This window comes from Rhinatrema bivittatum, chromosome 8 (genome assembly GCF_901001135.1).
Source record: "Rhinatrema bivittatum chromosome 8, aRhiBiv1.1, whole genome shotgun sequence".
Classification (NCBI taxonomy): domain Eukaryota; kingdom Metazoa; phylum Chordata; class Amphibia; order Gymnophiona; family Rhinatrematidae; genus Rhinatrema; species Rhinatrema bivittatum.
In genome coordinates this window covers 248,659,589-248,677,188 of record NC_042622.1, presented here as the reverse complement: position 1 = coordinate 248,677,188, position 17,600 = coordinate 248,659,589, and the positions used below count along the sequence as shown (strand labels likewise).

The 17,600-nt window shown below is 46.9% G+C and overlaps 1 protein-coding gene across 1 annotated transcript in view; it reads right to left on the bottom strand.

Annotated features, from left to right (window-relative positions):
- The window catches only part of CHAF1A (chromatin assembly factor 1 subunit A), a 384,823-nt gene that overhangs the window by 289,789 nt on the left and 77,434 nt on the right, over window positions 1–17,600 (bottom strand). Inside the window, 2 exon segments of the mRNA XM_029614524.1 lie at window positions 10,361–10,530; window positions 10,532–10,603. Coding sequence (XP_029470384.1) covers window positions 10,361–10,530; window positions 10,532–10,603 — 242 coding nt within the window.

Sequence of the window (17,600 nt, the reverse complement as noted above, 5' to 3'; positions counted from 1 at the left end):
ACAACTGAGAATCATGGTGTCATCACCCTCTGCCACACTGAAGGTATCCCCAGTCATCTCCCTGATCCAAGTCAGAGGATACCAGATCCTGTGCTGTTGACCACTGTTCTGGTCCCTGCTGGAGGGACTGGGACCTCTAAGCCCCCTGTCGCCCTTCCCGAACTGGGAAAGGCGGACCCCAAGTCACGCGGACCACATGGACCCCCGGACTTGACCCCTGGAGTTACAGGGCACAGATCCAGAGGGTGCCATGGGCAACTTCGGGCACCCTAAACCTTCCTGCTTGCGCAAGATAGGCCTGGTGAAGCAGGAGAATACAGTCAGAGGAGAAGGTGCGCAAACCTGGAGGTAAAATTGGGACCTGGTCTCCCCCAGGCCCTCAAAGGGGGCCTGGATGGACTGGGGAGAGCCTGGAGGAAGATCCCCCTCCAAAAATGCAGCGTGCACGAAGTCCGGCACCAAAATGGGCCGTCGCTCCTGCCACGAGGGAAGCCGCAGACAGTCAAGCAGGGGAATTTAAAATCTGCCCAACCATGGCAGCTGCGCGCTAAAGCGCCGATGTTTAGCGACTCCCGGGAGGAGGGTAGGGAGGGGGGAGGGGGCCCTCCCCCCCCAAAACCACAGCCAGAACAGACTGGCCTGACAGACGTGCCGAGACTGCCTCACCACTTGCGTGAAGCCGAGCAGTGAACCATGCCGAGGAAACAGAACAAAAAAAAAAAAAAAATCAGAGAGAAAAAAAACCCCCACAAACGAACTGGCACGAACAATGGGGGGGGGGGGGGGGGGGTCACTCCAGACCTTACCACTCAGCCTTTCTTCCTTTTTTTTTTTTTTAAAACTAACAAAAAAATAGCAGGGAAGTTCCTCTCCTAGAGCTGAAAGGAGCTGTCCAGCTCAGATCAGCCACTAAGTAATAAGGAGGAGAAACCCCTGAAGAATAAAAGGCCGGCAAAAACCAGCCTCGTAGGGGAGAGGGATCTGGACCACCAGATTTACACCCTACGGAACAATTTGGACCTCAGCTGGTCTACCTCAACCGAACAAGAATGGTTCCCAAAAGGAACCAGCTCCCTGGGAGGAAGCTCACCCAAAAAGAAAAGGCTAGAAAAAAGGGGTAAAAAGAAGAACTGCAAGTTTGTGCACCAGCCAGCTGCTGGAGACAGAGAAATACTACACTACTGCAGATGGCACCAGGGCTTATCAAGCAGTGTCAGCGAGGCTTTCTCTGTCTCCATCTGCTGGCAGGGATGAATAAACCCAGGAGTCCTGGACTGATCCGGGTACGTACAGGGAACACTCATTTGGAAATGACTTTCCTGATGAGACCAGGTTCCCCTGGATGCAGTAGGATCCCACATGGCTCCCCACTCTGGTGGAAGAGTCCGTAGTGAGGACAAATTGATGGGAAAAGTATGTGAAGTAGAACTTCTCCAAAGCATGAGGGGCTGTAACCACCACTAAAACTCCCTTGCTTTTGGTGGTGTGATCCACATTACTGAAGAGAGGGGTTGTTGCGAGTTGATCCTATTGAGATTTCAAGTTCCACTGAAGGTGACAGCTTGTGAAGGCAGAACTACATAGACTGCCATCACCATATGACCCAGCAGTACGAAGATCCACTTGGTTGTGGATCTCAGAGGGAGAGCTGCTGATGGATGAGCAAGACCAGAAAAGATCATTTGTCATAGGGCAGGTGAGCTCTCTGATGCAATGAGTCTATGTATGCTCCAATGAATTTGGAGGTGCTGTGTAAGGTCCAGGTTTGACTTTACAAAGTTTATGAGGAATCCTAAACTTTGTAGGAGGTGAATCTCCACAACCAGGTAGTAGCGTGGATTGCAAACTGGTTGACTGACAGGAGACAATATGTAATGGTAAATGGAACCTACTCCGAAGAAAGAACAGTGTTAAGTGGTGTGCCACACAGATCGGTTCTGTTAAATATCTTTTTGAGCAACCTAGTGGAAAGGATAGAAGGTAAGTTTGTTGCAGATCATCGTATCATCCGCAAATAGACAGAGTAGTCACGCCTGAATGAAAAGTGATTTAAGAAAGCTTGAAGAGTGGTCGAAGATTTGAAAGCTGGGATTCAATGCCAAGAAGTGCAGAGTCATGCATCTAGGGTGTGGCAATCCAAAAGAGCAGTGAAAGACTAATACGCTCGGACTGGGAGAGAGACCTTGGTATGATAATGTCTGATAATCTGAAGGCGGTGAAGCAATGTGATAAGGCGATAGCTAAAGCCAAAAGAATGTTGGGCTGCATAGAGAAGAATAACCAGTAAGAAAAAAAAAAACAAAAAACCAGGTGATAAGCAGAGTTGCTTACCTGTAACAGGTGTTCTCACAGGACAGCAGGATGTTAGTCCTCACATATGGGTGACATCAAGATGGAGCCAATCACGGAATACTTTTTTCAAAGTTTCTAGAACTTTGACTGGCACCTACTGGGCATGCCCAGAATGGCACTAACCCTGCATCCAGCAGGGGTCTCCCTTCAGTCTTATGTATAGCAAAAACAGCATGCGAAAAACAACACAATAAATCGCAAGCGTACCGAAGTAATCTCGACCCACCTGCAGTAGAAGAGGGTTAGCCTGCCCCCTATGGCTGCTACCCCCGGATGGGTCGGCTGATAGTCATTGTGGGTTGCGGCCGGGACCAGACCCCGAGCCGGTTCTCCTCTTGTTGTGCTTAGCCCGAAAGGGCTGGTTCCTGGCCTAAGAACGAGGTGCTTGATAGCCAGTTCTGATAGGCATTGTGAGACCAGGCCTGGAAGATCCTCTTTCTGAAAGAAGCGTCTCATGGTCCGATAGGGTTCTATCTCCGAGGGAAGTTCTCCCTCCTCAGGGGACTCCTCATCTTCCTCTGAGCAATCCGAATCCCCATAAGTGGGGCTTCCGGGTGGCGAATGGCCGTGCCTAGGTCTCGAGGGTCCAGGGGCCGGATCATCCGGAACAGAAAGGCCCATACGAGGAGCAGACTGCATCTGGACAAAGGCGTGGATCCCCCTTGAATAATTCCACCCAGGAGAGTGAAGCCGGATCTGGCCTTAGGGGCACCAGGTCCCTCGGGTTCCCTGGCTGCGTACCGCGGCCTACTAAGTCCGGAGTGTTCCCTGAGGAACCGCTGGGCTGGGACCGGTCCTGTCCTGGAACTCCCATGGCCTCCTCACATTGGGCACATAGTGAGTCTGCTTCCTCGCTCTGAGTGGCTCTGGAGGTTGCATGCTGAGCAGAGGCTTAGAGCTCTTATGCCTGATTCTGGAGGTGCCGGCTCTGCGGACGTATGGGCTCTCTTATGCTCCATACGCTTTGCAATATGTATCGCCTACTAATATGTGCTTATCTTATGAGTGTGCGCTTATCAACCTGCGCTTAGCTATATGCGCCTATGAACAGGTGTCTTATGAACATGCGCCTACCAACGGGCGCCTAACTCAGCGTGCGTACAGCAACATGCGTCTAGGTGGCGAAGGCGAGTAGGCAGGTAAAATGGCGACCTCCTTGGCGGGCCGCCCCGTAGGCAGGCCCCTCAAATCCTCACTTCCTCGGAGACCACAGTAAAGATGTACGCCTTACCTTGTCTTCGGTGCTTCCCGGCTGCGACCCGGGCGGTCTCCAGCTGCGGGGGGAGAGGGTGAGTACCTTCACCGCCGCGCTCAAGGAAGTGCACCCGCTGCCTCTAGGCCGCGCCCCGAACTCATCTCGCTCGGGGGCCAAGTCCTCGCCGGGACAGAGGCTGCTTCTATGCCGTGCCCGAGCCCTTCTCACTCGGGGGCTAGGTCCCTCCCGCGAGTTGGCCACCGGACCGAGGCTTCTACCTCCAAGGGACCACGGAAGTCGGCTCGGGAAACTCAACTGGGGGAGGGACCGAATGGTATCACCGCAGGAGGGCGGGGCGGGGCTAGTCTTCACTAGGTTTCTTCTAGGAATTTAGTCGTCGTAGAATTTGGAAACACGCTCAGAGAGAGCATGAGGTAGCTCCAAACTGCTTTGGAGACTGAAATTACTGAATTGCTACACTTCCTGTGGGGGTATATGTACCCGTGCTGACGTCAGATCCGTCTCCAACTGCTAGCACGAGGCACACTATACCCACTTGTTTTGAGTCCATCTGCTACACGCTAGGAAATAAAATATTTCAAAACGTCATTGCAAATAAGTATGGGTGGGGGTGCACACACACACACACACACACACACACGCTCTCTCTCTCTCACCTAGGCCTCTCCTTCTCCTTTCCTGGAGTCAATAGGGAGAGGGAGTTCCACAGCCACTGCCTCAGACTGTCAAGCAAATTGGGATGCACCAACAGCCTCCTTTAGTCTTCAGCTGCTGGCAGCTGTCTGGTCTCCTCTTTCGCAGCCGCCATGGGTGGGCTCCTTGGCGGCCTTTTCTTTCACAGTGCGGGCTCTATCTTCTCCTCACACACTTCATTTTCCACGGGCCCCTCCCCCCGATATGCTTTGGTAGACACTTAGAGGTCCATAGACCACAAGTTAGGAACCACTGCTCTACACAAACTTTTTTTTTTTTAACTGAAAATTGGTCGAAAAGGAAGAAATATTTTGTTCATAAAAATGGTTACATGTGGTGTTTGTTTGCAGTGTTCATAATTTTGAACCATGATGTTATATTAGCTGGTGCTTTATCGATCCATAAATATGAAAATCAAAATATAAAAAAATGGTTGATATTTTCACAGAATTAAACGAAGTCCAGCATTTGCTCGTATAAAAATTAAGTAGAAATTACTACTTACCTGATATTTTCATTTCCCTTAATGTAGACAGATGGGCTCAGGACCTCTACCAGCAGATGGAGACAGAGCAAACTGACATTACAGCATATATACTACTCCAATGACATCAGCCTGCCAGTATTGTCTTGAAAAGCAACTGTGGACAGACTAGCAAAACACAATTAAAACAGACAACCATTTCTGTACTTAAACTCTTAACACAGGCAAGAACGTATGCATATTAGTTTAGGGAATGGATGAACATTTATCAGTAATACCCTTGAACACATCCACACAGGAGGACCATAACACAATGATTTGGCAGCCAAGGACGGGAAGCTGAGTCCATCTGTCTACATTAAGGAAAACAAAATTATCAGATAAGTAGTAATTTCACTTTTCCTAGCATGTAGACAGATGGATTCAGGACTAGTGGGATATACCAAGCTACTCCTGATTAGGGTGGGAGGCTGCCCGCGGCCAAGTCAACACTGCATCCACCCGGGCATGCATATCTAGACAATACCTGGAAAAGATGTGTAAGGAAGACCACGTCACAGCTCGGCAAATGTCAGTGGGAGACAAAAATCTAACCTCCGCCCATGACACTGCCTGAACCCTAGTGGATTGAGCCACAACCTCAACAGGCAATGGCTTTTCAGCAGCCTCATACATGGCTATGACCACCTCCTTAATCCAGCAAACTATTGTAGCTGGCGAAGCTGGTTTGCCCTGTTTTCCTCCACCATGAAGGACAAACAGGCGATCTGTCTTTTGGAAAGGTTTAGAAACCTCAGATACCTCAAAATATGCCTCTTGACATCCAAGGAACATAACAGGTAATATTCCTCCGCATCTCTTTCCTTATCCAAGTTCGGCAAGGAATGGACGGGTTCAAGTGAAAATCATAAACCACCTTAGGCAAAAAAAAGGAACAGTTCACCCAGCTGTATCGTTCCTGGAGTCACCCAAAGAAATGGCTCCCAGCAAGACAAGGCCTGCAGCTCAGAAATTCAACGCACAGAACATAGAGCCACAAGAAAAACAGGTCAGTAACCGCAATGAAAGGCCCTGCAGTGGCCGTAACATAGGATATGCCAAGAAATCCAACACCAAATTAAGACTCCACAAGGGAATTGATAACCGCAGGGGAGGAGATGTTTCACTCCCCTCAAGAAACGGGCCATATCAGGATGAGGCAATAAGTTTCACCATTTACCTGCCCCTGAAACAGGCAAGAGCCGCTACCTGTACCATCAAGAAATCAAGGGTCAATCCTTTATTCAACCCATCCTGAAGGAATTCTAAAATGAGCAGATCTTAACTGAACGAGTAAGCACATCTCTAACTTCACACCAAGCCTCAAACACATGCCAAAACTGCACAAAGGCTAAGGATGCAGAAAACGTTCATGCTTGAAGCAAGGAGGCAAACACCGCAGCAGAATATCCACACTTCTACAGGGGAGCCCTCTCCAAGGCCATACCGTAAGACAAAACAGAGTTGGATCATTGTGAAGGACAGGTCCCTGCTGCAAGATTCCTGTGTGGCAGAAGACTGAGGAGAGAGTACCAGGAATCTTCGCAGATCTGCATATCATGGTCTCCTGGGCCAATCCGGTGCCACCAAGAGCAGCATCCCCCTGTGGCCTTCGACCCTCCGAACTATTCTGTCCAACATGGGCCATGGGGGAAAGACATACAGCAGCTTGTGTTCCGGCCAGGCCTGCACAAGAGCATCAATACCAAGAGACTTCAGATCTCTCCTGCGACTGAAGAATCAATTAATTTTCGCACTGCGAGAAGTCGCCAACAGGGCTAGAAAGGGAAAGCCCCAGCAATCCACTATCAGATAAAATGCCTCGTCTGACAATACCCATACTTGGGGTCCAGACTCTCTGCTGAGAAAGTCAGCTCTTACATTGTCTTTTTCTACAATGTGTGATGCCGAAATCTCCTGAAGATGTGTTTCCACCCATTCCTTAAGTTGGTTTATTTCTTGTGACATTTGCTGGCTCTTGGTTCCTCTCTGCCAATTGATATAAGCTGCCATCGTTGCGTTGTCAGACATTACCCAGACCGCGCGACCCTGCAGTCTGTTGCTAAACTGCAAGCACGCCAGCCAGTCTGCCCGGGTTTCCAGGAGATTGATGTTCCAGAGAGATGACTCTGTATTCCAGTGCCCTTACTCCAACAGTTCCCGACAGTGAGCTCCCCAACTTTGGAGGCTCGCAGCTGTTGTGAGTAGCAACCAGTCCAGTGATGTCAGAAAGACTCCTTTTCTCAGGTGATCTGCTTGCAACCACCACTGGAGGTGAAATCACAATTCCATTGGCAGGTAAAGCCAAAACGAATAGTCCTGAGACTGTGGGTTCCAACGAGACAGAAGGGAGTACTGAAGTGAACGCATATACGCCCTCGCCCAAAGCACCACTTCCAGGGACACCACCAAGAAAACAGAGTACCTGCAAAATAGGACCATACTATCGACCATACAGCACCAAAAAAAATGCACTTGGGACATCACTTCTGAATACGAGTTTGGCAGAAAATCTTTGCCCTGCTTCGTGTCTAACCACACCCAGATAACGCCATCGACTGAGATGACTGAAAACTGCTCTTGGCCAGGTTCACCACCCAGCCAAGGTCCTTCAACACGGATATTACCTTGTGGGTCACTTGACGGCTCTCTTCAAGAGACTTGGCCAGAATCAACTAGTTGTCTAAATATGGGTGTACTAGGATCCCATCCTCTGTCAGCTCTGCTGCCACTACCACCATAACCTTGGAAAAGGTCTGGGGGCGGTGGCTAGACCAAAAGGCAGCCCAACACTGTGAAACAGAAAACACTATTCCTATAGGATAGGAATATGGAAGTATGCCTTGGACAGATCCAAGGAAGTCAGGAATTCCCTGACAGTTATCACTTAGCGCAATGTTTCCATTTATTTTATTTAGCCATTTTATATAGTGTCGTTCCATGTGAAAACGAGTCACCCACAAATGACAGCTGACCCCTTGGAGAGCCTCCTTCTTGGGCACAACAAAATAAATGGAATATCACCCCGTATTTTCTTGAGAAGTAGGTACTGGAACTACACCCCTCAGACTAAGGAGCCTTGACAGTGTAGACTCCACTGCCTGCTTCTTTTGCAGGGAGACACCATGCACATGTCCCAAAGAACACTTTGAAATTCCCAGTGCATATCCTTCTCGTATGACTTCCAGGACCCACTGGTCCAATTGTGATCTCATCCACCTCTGATAAAAGAGAATCGTCCCCCTATCTCCTGTTCCCAGGAGTGGATCTGCAAACCTTCAATGGAGCTCAGGAGGTTTCACTACTTGAGACTCCATCCCATTTGTGTTGTCTGGACGAAAGAAACTAAGACCCACCAAAGGCAGAGTCCTCTGAAAGGTGGTTCCTCTGTAGGGACAAAAACACTTGGAACTTCTCATACCAGAGGGATGTGTATCTGCTTATCTTCCGGCAACCAAGGAACCAGTGATTTGCCCCACTTACTGGCCAGCTTCTCTACTCGCTTCCAAATAAGAGCGAGCCCTTAAAGGGCAATTTCGTAAAGTTAGCCTTGGAGGTCGCATTGGCCAACCAATTCCTCAGCCATAACTGGCGTTTGGCCGCTATTACCAAAGCCACTCCTCTGGCCGAAGTGCAGACCGAATCGCAGCCCGCATCTGCTAAAAAGGCGGTGGCAGGTTCCATAACTGAGTGAGACACCAGGGAACAACAAGAAGCTATCTGCAATGTCATTGCCCCACTTCAAACGCCTGTTTAAAGATGACCAAAATTCTCCTATCATGCACATCCTTCAAGGCCTCCACAGGGATAGTTGTCGTTTAGAGACTGCACAGACAAGTGCATCCACTTTTGGAATACGCAGGCAATCTCTTACCACTGAATCCAGGGAGTATAGGGCTTTCAAGGTCAGAGCCCCTTTAAAATTTGCTTCCGGGGCGTCCCACTCAAGATCATTCAATTCTTTAATGGCCTCCATAACCGAACAAAAACAAAAGGCTTTATTGCAAAGAAACTGAAATAGGATTTTTCTTTGGTTCAGAAATAGAATCTGCTCAAGGGACTCCAGCAGCTTCAATATCTGGAAGATCAGCCCTGCAGTTCATCTCTATAAAGAACATAGTCTTATACGGTTCCAATCCTGGGGGGAATTTCCCCATCCTCAAGAGTCAGGATCTGCCTCATCATCAGTGCCTTCCGGATCCCTGTCAGGAACACCTTGCAGCTTGAGATGTACGTTGGCGTTTATCCTGTCTGAGGATCTGGTCTGACAGGATTGGCGGGGCTGAAGACTGCACCTAAAGGAAGGATTGTAATACCTGAAAAAAATTCTACCCAAGAAAAGGTAGAAGGATCCATACCAAAGCAAGGAGACACTTGTGCGGCACCCACTGAGCTGCCATCCCTGCTGAGGAACCAGTCAAGGGAGTTCAAATATCAGGCTCTCTCCTGACCCATAACCTCATTAGGCTGGGAAGAATCAGGCTTAGTAAAATCAGAGGAAGGTAATTCTTCCTGAGCCTCTAAGCAGTGCTAGCACAAGTTAGAGGGCACGCCAGGCTGAGACGCACGTATATGACAGGAGGGCACAGGGCAAGGAGCTTAGGTTTCTTAGCTATAGATGCCATTTTTTTTTTTGTGCATTTTAGGTGTCCAGGGGATAGGCGCCACAATGTTAGGGGGTCCCAACCTAAGTGCACACAAACACAGCCAATTAGTGTGTCCAGAAGAAACACGCCGGATGTCACTACAACCTGGTCACCCAACCTAAGCTTCCAAAAACCTGGATGCACAAACCAGGACGCACAGCGCCAGAAACCTCGCTGAACCAACATCTAGAAGAGGGCAGCCGAACATACATGCTAAAGAACGTGAAAACGCTGTCGCACCTTACTACGCAGCGGAAAAGCCTCAGAGCAGGGCCTAGTCAAGAGAGGCTGCTCCCATCCCTGAACCTCCTGCGGGTCGCAACTAAAGTTGGAACGGACATGCCGAGCTCGGAGACCGGAGAAGGGGAATCTCTGAAACCAAATCACCTTCACTGCATCTGTAAGTTTCTTTTTTTTTTTTTCTGTAACACATAAGTTCAGCCCTTCCCAGCTGAGTACAGAGACTGTCTCCGGCTGCGGGGGGAGAGGGTATATGCAGTCAATGCAGCGCTCGGCTGCCTGCACCTGCTGCCTTTAAGCTGTACAATCAGCTAAGTACTCGCCAGCTGAAAAACCAGCTACAGGACCAGGGGATACATCCGAGGGACTACACAAATCACCTCAGGAATTTTCAACTGGGGGGAGGGACCATCTGGTATCACCACAGAGTGGGGCAAATCTATTTTCCTTTCAAAATTCTCCTTTTAAAAGCTGAAGCAATCTTCAGAAGGGAGATGCACGTCCATCATGTGCTGGAGACTGAGAATACTGGTAGGCTGTCACTGCAGGAGAATATATATACTGTGACTTCAGTATGCTCCATCTCCTGGTAGAGGTGCATAACCCACTGGTCCTGAATCCATCTGTCTACATGCTAAGAAACAGCTGGTCTCCCATGTGCAACAAACATGATCACAAGAACCAACATACTCAAGGGCTTCCTGCTTCTCCTTGCGTTTTTCCTCCTTCAGCTTCAACTTCTCAGCTTTCTCTCGATCCTCTTTTTCCTTTTTCTCCTTTTTCTCCTTCTCTTTCTGTCCTTTCTCCTCATCTCTCTTCTTCTTAGCCTCCTCCTTGGCACGCTCCTTTGCAGCTCTGGCTTTCCTCTTTTAGTTTCTCTCTCTCTTCCTTTTCGGCTTGCAGCTTTAGGCGCTTTTCCTCACGCTCCTGCTCCTAGTTTCCACAGAAAAAAAAGATATTGATAAATGACCCTCATGTACTTTAGAAAGAATTCAACTTCTTTTTAAATTCAGAAACATATTAGTTTGGTGGCTCGGCACAGGGAAAACATGGGCTCAAGAACCACCATGAGTGTCTTGCACAAAAATTACCTTACATAGAATGGAAAGTGACTGGTTCATACAATACATGATGTCACTGGGGACATCATAGCAACATTTATTTATATTCCGCTTTTTTTAACTTTTTTCAGCGCTTCAAATGGATTACATTCAGGTACTATAGGTATTTCCTTATCCCCATAAAGCAATCAAATCTCATTCTGTGTGTTATAAATTGTGATACAGTTCCAAACATGCAGTCCCCAGGAGACTGCAGGGGAGCTGGGTAAAGAACTTAAAATATTGACCCAGCAGTTGATTTTTAAATATAGGGAGCTTATTATTGGTTCTTTTGTGAGTTTGCTAACCTTAAACAGTGTTTTCCGTAGATAGCAGGGAGTTTAGCCATGCATAATGGGTGACCATCATCCGTGATGTCACGAAGGCGGAGCTACTCTTAGCTCAAAGAGCTTTGAAGTGCGCCTGCTCTCAGGTTCCCATGCTCCTCAAGCTCCCTCTCAGTTGGTTTTCCAAGCTAAGTGCTGTGTAGGTGTTGTGAGGATGGAAGGCTGTCCAGGGAGGTGGGTGGGAATGCATGGCTAAACTCTCTGCTATCTACGGAAAACACCGTTTAAGGTAAGCAAACTTGCTTTTTTTCCAGCGATAAGCAGGGCATTTAGCCATGCATAGTGGGAGTCCCCAAGCACATAGGTTGCAAAAAGACATTTCCAAATCATCTGTTGTATTATAGAAACATACATAGAAACATAGAAATGACGGCAGAAGAAGAGCAAACGGTCCATCCATTCTGCCCAGCAAGTTTCGCACTTTTATTTTCTCATACTTATCTGTTACTCTTGCTCTTAGTAACCTTTTGATTCTATTTCCCTTCCACCCCCACCATTAATGTAGAGAGCAGTGTTGGAACTGCATCTAAGTGAAATATCTAGCTTAATTAGTTAGGGGTAGTAACCGCCGCAATAAGCAAGCTACACCCATGCTTGTTTTACCCAGAATAAATAATCCAGTCCTTGTTGGTGTTGTCTCTATATAGATCCACTTTTCTTCATTCCCCCTGCAGAGAATTATGCTGGATATGCATTTAAAGTGAAGAATCAGACTTTCTCCCCTGCCATTGAAGCAGAGAGCTATGCTGGATATGCGTGAAGTATCAGACTTTTCTCCCCTGCTGTTGAAGCAGAGAGCTATGCATTGAAAGTGAAGTATCGGGCTTATTTGGTTTGGGTAGTAGCCGCCGAAACAAGCAAGCTACTCCCCGCTTTCTTGTGAATGCAAATCCTTTTTTCCACATTTCCTCTTGCCGTTGAAGCTTAGAGCAATGTTGGAGTCGCATTAACCGTGTGTATGTTTGTTGAATAAGGGTATTATATCTCCAGGTAGTAGCTGTCATTCCCACGAGCCACCCACTCTTCATTCACGTCCTCTAGACTTTATGGATCCACAGTGTTTATCCCATGCCCCTTTGAAGTCCTTCACAGTTCTGGTCTTCACCACTTCCTCCGGAAGGGCATTCCAGGCATCCACCACCCTCTCCATGAAGAAATACTTCCTGACATTGGTTCTGAGTCTTCCTCCCATGGAGCTTCAAATTGTGACCCTGATTCACTTCCCTTTTCTTACTCGATATTCCTCTCTCTATGCAGCACAGCATTCTTCTGGCTTAGCTATCGCCTTATCACATTGTTTTGCCAACTTCAGATCATTAAACACTATCACTACAAGGTCTCTCTCCTGCTCTGTGCACATCAGCCTTTCTCCCCCCATCGAATACAGTTCATTCGGATTTCCACTCCCCCATATGCATGACTCTGCACTTCTTGGCATTGAATCTCAGCTTTCATATCTTCTACCACTCTTCCAGCTTCCTTAAATCCCGTCTCATTCTCTCCACTCATCCGAAAAAAGACAAACCTTACCTTCTATCCTGTCCACAATGTCGCTCACAAAGATATTGAACAGACCGGTCCCAACACCGATCCTTGCGGTACACCGCTTAAAACCGTTCTCTCTTCAGAGAGAGTTCCATTTACCATCACACATTGTCTTCTGTCCGTCAACCAGTTTGCAATGCAGGCCCCCACCTGGGCACTCACTCCTAAGCTTCTCATTTTATTCACCAGTCTCCTGTGCGGGACTGTATCAAAAGCTTTGCTGAAATCCAAGTAGATGACAGAGTGCTCTTCCTTGATCCAATTCCTTGGTTACCCAGTCAAAAAGTTCTATCAGATTTGTCTGACAGGATCTTCCCCTGGTAAATCCATGCTGCCTCTGGTCCAGCAATTCTCCCGACTGTAGATAGTTCACTATTCTCTCTTTCAACAGTGATTCCATTACTTTTCCCCACCACAGAGGTGAGGACTAACTGGTCTGTAATTACCAGCCTCTTCTCTGTTTCCACTCTTGTGAAGCAGGATCACCACCGCTCTTCTCCAGTCACTCGGCACCACTCCCGTTTCTAGAGATCTATTGAAACAGGTCCCACAGTGGACCCGCCAGCACATCTCTGAGCTCCCTCAGTATCCTGGGATTGAACCTCATCAGGCCCCATGGCTTTGTCCACTTACCTGGAGGAAGAACTAGTATGGATTTGTCCACTTACCTGGAGGAAGAACTAGTAGGCTGGGAAAACGAGAGAGATGTGGAACAACAGTGGACCAAACTGAAAGGAGCAATACCAAGGCAACTAATCTATATGTTAGAAAAGAAAAATGAAACCTATCTGGTTCTCCAAGGAGGTGGCTGACAAAATAAAGGCTAAAAGAACAGCGTTCAAGAAATACAAAGGATCCCAAAGGGAGGAGCACAAAGAAGAATATCTGGTAGAACTGAGGGAGACAAAGAAAGTAATCAAGATGGCAAAAATTCAAGCGGAAGAAAGGATTGCCAAAGAGATTAAGAGAGGTGACAAAACATTTTCAGATACATCAGTGAAGGAGAAAAGTTCAAAGTGGTATAGTGAAATTGAAAGGTGAAAATGATCAATGTGTGGAGAGAGACGAAGAAATGGCAGAAATATTAAACAAATGCTTCAGTTCTGTGTTCACTAAAGAAGACCCTGGAGACGGACCATTGCTAGTTAACAAGAAAATGGAGGGAATTGGAGTAGATGTAACTCCATTTACAGTAGAGAATGTATGGGAAGAGCTGAGGAAAACTGATGAGGGGGAAGCTGGAAGGGCTTCCTTCGTTCAGAACGGACAGTCGGAGCCACCATTTTGATATCTTTTTTCATGGAGCGTGTCCCGCGTACTTTGTGGGACATTTGCTGGGTCAGCTGGTTCCATTAAGATTTTAGACCCCACCGGAGACGTCTCATGTGTAGACTGTATTCTGGACTACATGAATTGCTGCCGCCATATGACTCAAGAGCACCAGTATTTGACAAGCTGGAACTACTGTCTGACGTAAAAGAGAGTCTGAGAAAGGCTCTGGATATTGGTGTTTGAATTAATGCTCCTATGAATTGAATGGTTTGCAAGGGATGGAGTTGAGATTTCTCGTATTTCACTATCCATCCCAAGTTTGTAGACAAAGGGGCGTGCATTCCACTTGTTTCAGGAGTTGTGGATTGGGAGATACCAGAAGCCAGTTGTCCAAGTAAGGGAATATGTTTATTCTTGTTTGCATAAGTGTGCCACAACACAGCAAGACATTTGTGAATACTCGTGGGGCAGAGGAGAGACCAAATGGGAGTACCTTGTATTGATAGTGATGATTCACAACCTGGAAACAAAGGTAACGCCAAAAAATCCTTGTGGATGTTATGCGAGTGTACGCATCCTTTAGATCCAGTCGTTAGTTTGTAGAAAGGGAAGTACTGTTTTGAGAGAACTCATTTTGAATTTTTCTCTTGTGATGGTGTTTGTTTAGGGCTCGAAGGTCTAAAATAGGGTGTAGGACTCCCGACTTCTTGGGAATGAGGAAATATTGGGAGTAGAAATTGTTCTCCTGAGAAGAGGGGATTGGCTGGATTGCCCTCTAGCGAAGGAGAATGGAAACTTCTGTCATGAGAGAAGGGACTTGATTTTGGGGAGTCTGAGGTGATGAGATGTGGAAGAGTTGGGAATGAGATGTGGAAGAGTTGGGAAGGAGCTGAAATGTAGCTGGTACCCTTGAAGTATAATACTTAACACACATTGATCTGTGGTAATTGTAGACCACTGGGAATGAAATAAGCATAGTCTCCCCCCACGTGAACTGTTGTGGCAAGATGATTTAAAAAGACTGCTTTGGTGTCTGTTGAGAGGCTTGTGGTTTTTTGTTGTCTTGGTGTTCTTTGTCGTGGTCTTTTGTCCTTGCAGATGGGATTGCTGTCTCTGAGGTTGCCTATAACTAGGTTTGGTAGGTTGATGGTAGCGGTATGGTCTGCGATAGTGGTAACCTCTTTTAAATTGACCCAAGAAATATTTTAGATGTTGAAGGCGTATCCAGAGGTGTCGTCAAAGACTGGACCGCTATATTCTGTTCTTCAATAAGAGACACTGTCTCTCGTAGCTTCTCCCCAAAGAGGTTATCTGGTCTGCAAGGCAATTGGTTAGCCTATCAGGTACATCTTCTCTAATACTGCTGGCCCTGAGCCCATGCCAGACGTCTAGCGGAAATGGAAGTAGCTGATGATCTCACAGAGGTTGTCAAAGGCTTCATATGATGTCCGCAACAAATGATGTAAGCCTTCCTGCAGGTCCGGAAGTGTTGAGGCAGTGGAGCATATCCTTGTGAAGTAGTTAGGAAGGGCTGGAGCTGTTGAGTACAATTGAATAAATATTGTATAATGTAAAACTGGTGGTGGTTTAATTCTAGAATTAAGCATAGAATTTTGGTAAATCTTCTTTGCAAAGTCATCTAGGAGTTTATTGTCCTTTCCGGGAGGTGTATTGATGTATAATCTGTTTTTCTTGGCTCTCTTCATTGCCCGATTCAACGACTATTGAATTGTGAGGAACCTGCACGTTTGAGTAGTAGGAAGTTTTTTGCATTCTGTATTTTAAATCTATTTTCTTAGAATAGATGGAAGGTGTGGAGTATCCCAAGCTTATCCATAAGACCCTCCAATATTTGGTGGGGAGGGGTAGAGCAGTTGGCTTCAGATGGAACGTCTAGTATTGGGAGAATCCCCATAACTTCAGATCTTGGATCTGGAAGTTTTCGAGTTCTATATTTAAGGCTAACCCCAGTTTCTCTAGGAATTTAGAGTAAGTTAAATCTTCCGGTGGGGAAGTTGGTTGAGGAAGATCTTATGGGGGGTCTGATGGAATATCTGTTGAACTTCCAGGCGATGTGATACCGGAGAAGGATCTGGTGAAATAGTGTGAACAGAAGAGGGAGGTGATTGCTGTGGAGACCGGCAGGTTATGAGATGGATCTGGAGACCCCTGCGGGTGATGTAGGAACCTGAGGATCTGGTGGTAAAACGTTAGGATCAGATAGTAAGCCATGAAAAAACATATGTAACAGCGTAGTTATTTGAGACATTGTCTCTTCAGCTGTTTGACGATGTGGATGAACAGGTAAATCTGGTTGATTTCTTTGATCGTTTAGGCAGCATCCTAGGGACTGATGAATGAGGAGACCTTGGTCTTTTTGGATTGTTTAGGACGAGCTCCACGATCTGGGGATAACATCTGACAAAACTGATAAAGGAGAGTGATGACCTCCTTGCTGAGATGGAGTTATAGTATGTTTAGTCTTGAAAGATTTCCCCGATTTATTCGGAATTGTTGGTGTTGAGACTTGGTTTTTTCTGGTTATTTATTATTTATTTATTTATTTCGGGTTTTTATATACCGACATTCTCAATACAAGTATCGAATCAGGTTCGGTTTACATATAACAAAACTTTTCGCACAAATGGCGTTACATGGAACAGCGTTTCTTAACATATAACGTATAACATAACATGGTTGTGGGGGGAAGAAGGTTTTTTAGTTTTGAGGTAATTGCTTCGTAGACTGATGAGATGTGTCATAGAAAGACTTCTTCGATGGAGTCGACACATGCGTCTGTAGCGTCGTACGAGGCATCGATGCAGGACGCGACGCGGTTTTAACAGCGCATGCGTCGTAGTCTGTGGAGTGGTCGAAAGCATGCGTGGACACAGACGCCGTGTGCGACGCACGGCCCTCGAGGCCGAGTGTGCGCATCAAGGGGCCTCGGATCGGGGTTTTTGCTTACCCGGGAGGACTTAGTCAAGCAATCATCCGGAGAGGGGGCATATGTTTGCCTCAACCTTTCCATCTTTTCCTTCCGTTGTCTTCTGGCCCGTGGGGACATTTTACCACAGTCCCTGCACGCGGCCTGATCATGGTCGGGACCGAGGCATAAATAGCAATAATTATGCCCGGTCACAGGACATAATTTTGCCGCAGGTACAATACTTAAAACCTGGGCTTTTCTGGCATCCTGTCTTCTTTTTTCTGCCGTTGTCCGTCGCGACGATCTGAAACTTTTTTTTTTTTTTTAATTTAAGTCAGGGCGAGAGTAGCACACACACTTCCGTGTGTAACCATGGAAAACTATAACTGAGAGGGAGCTCGAGGAACGCGGGAACCCGAGAGCACGTGCACTTCAAAGCTCTTAGAGCTAAGAGAATAGCTCCGCCTTCGTGACATCACGGATGACGTTACCCACTATGCATGGCTAAATGCCCTGCTTATCGCCAGAAAATGTGCAGAGCTTTCTTTTAATAAAATCTCTCAAACTTGATTTGTGTATTGTTTAGACATGCAGCCAAAAGGGCTATGTTTATTCTCCAGGAAGTTATACAACACAAGAGAGCAGATATAGATTGTTTGCTGTGCTTAAAGTAATTCTGAGTAATTCAGCAGTTTCTTTAAAGACAAGCCACACTGGTAAAAAAGCAAATTGCTTAC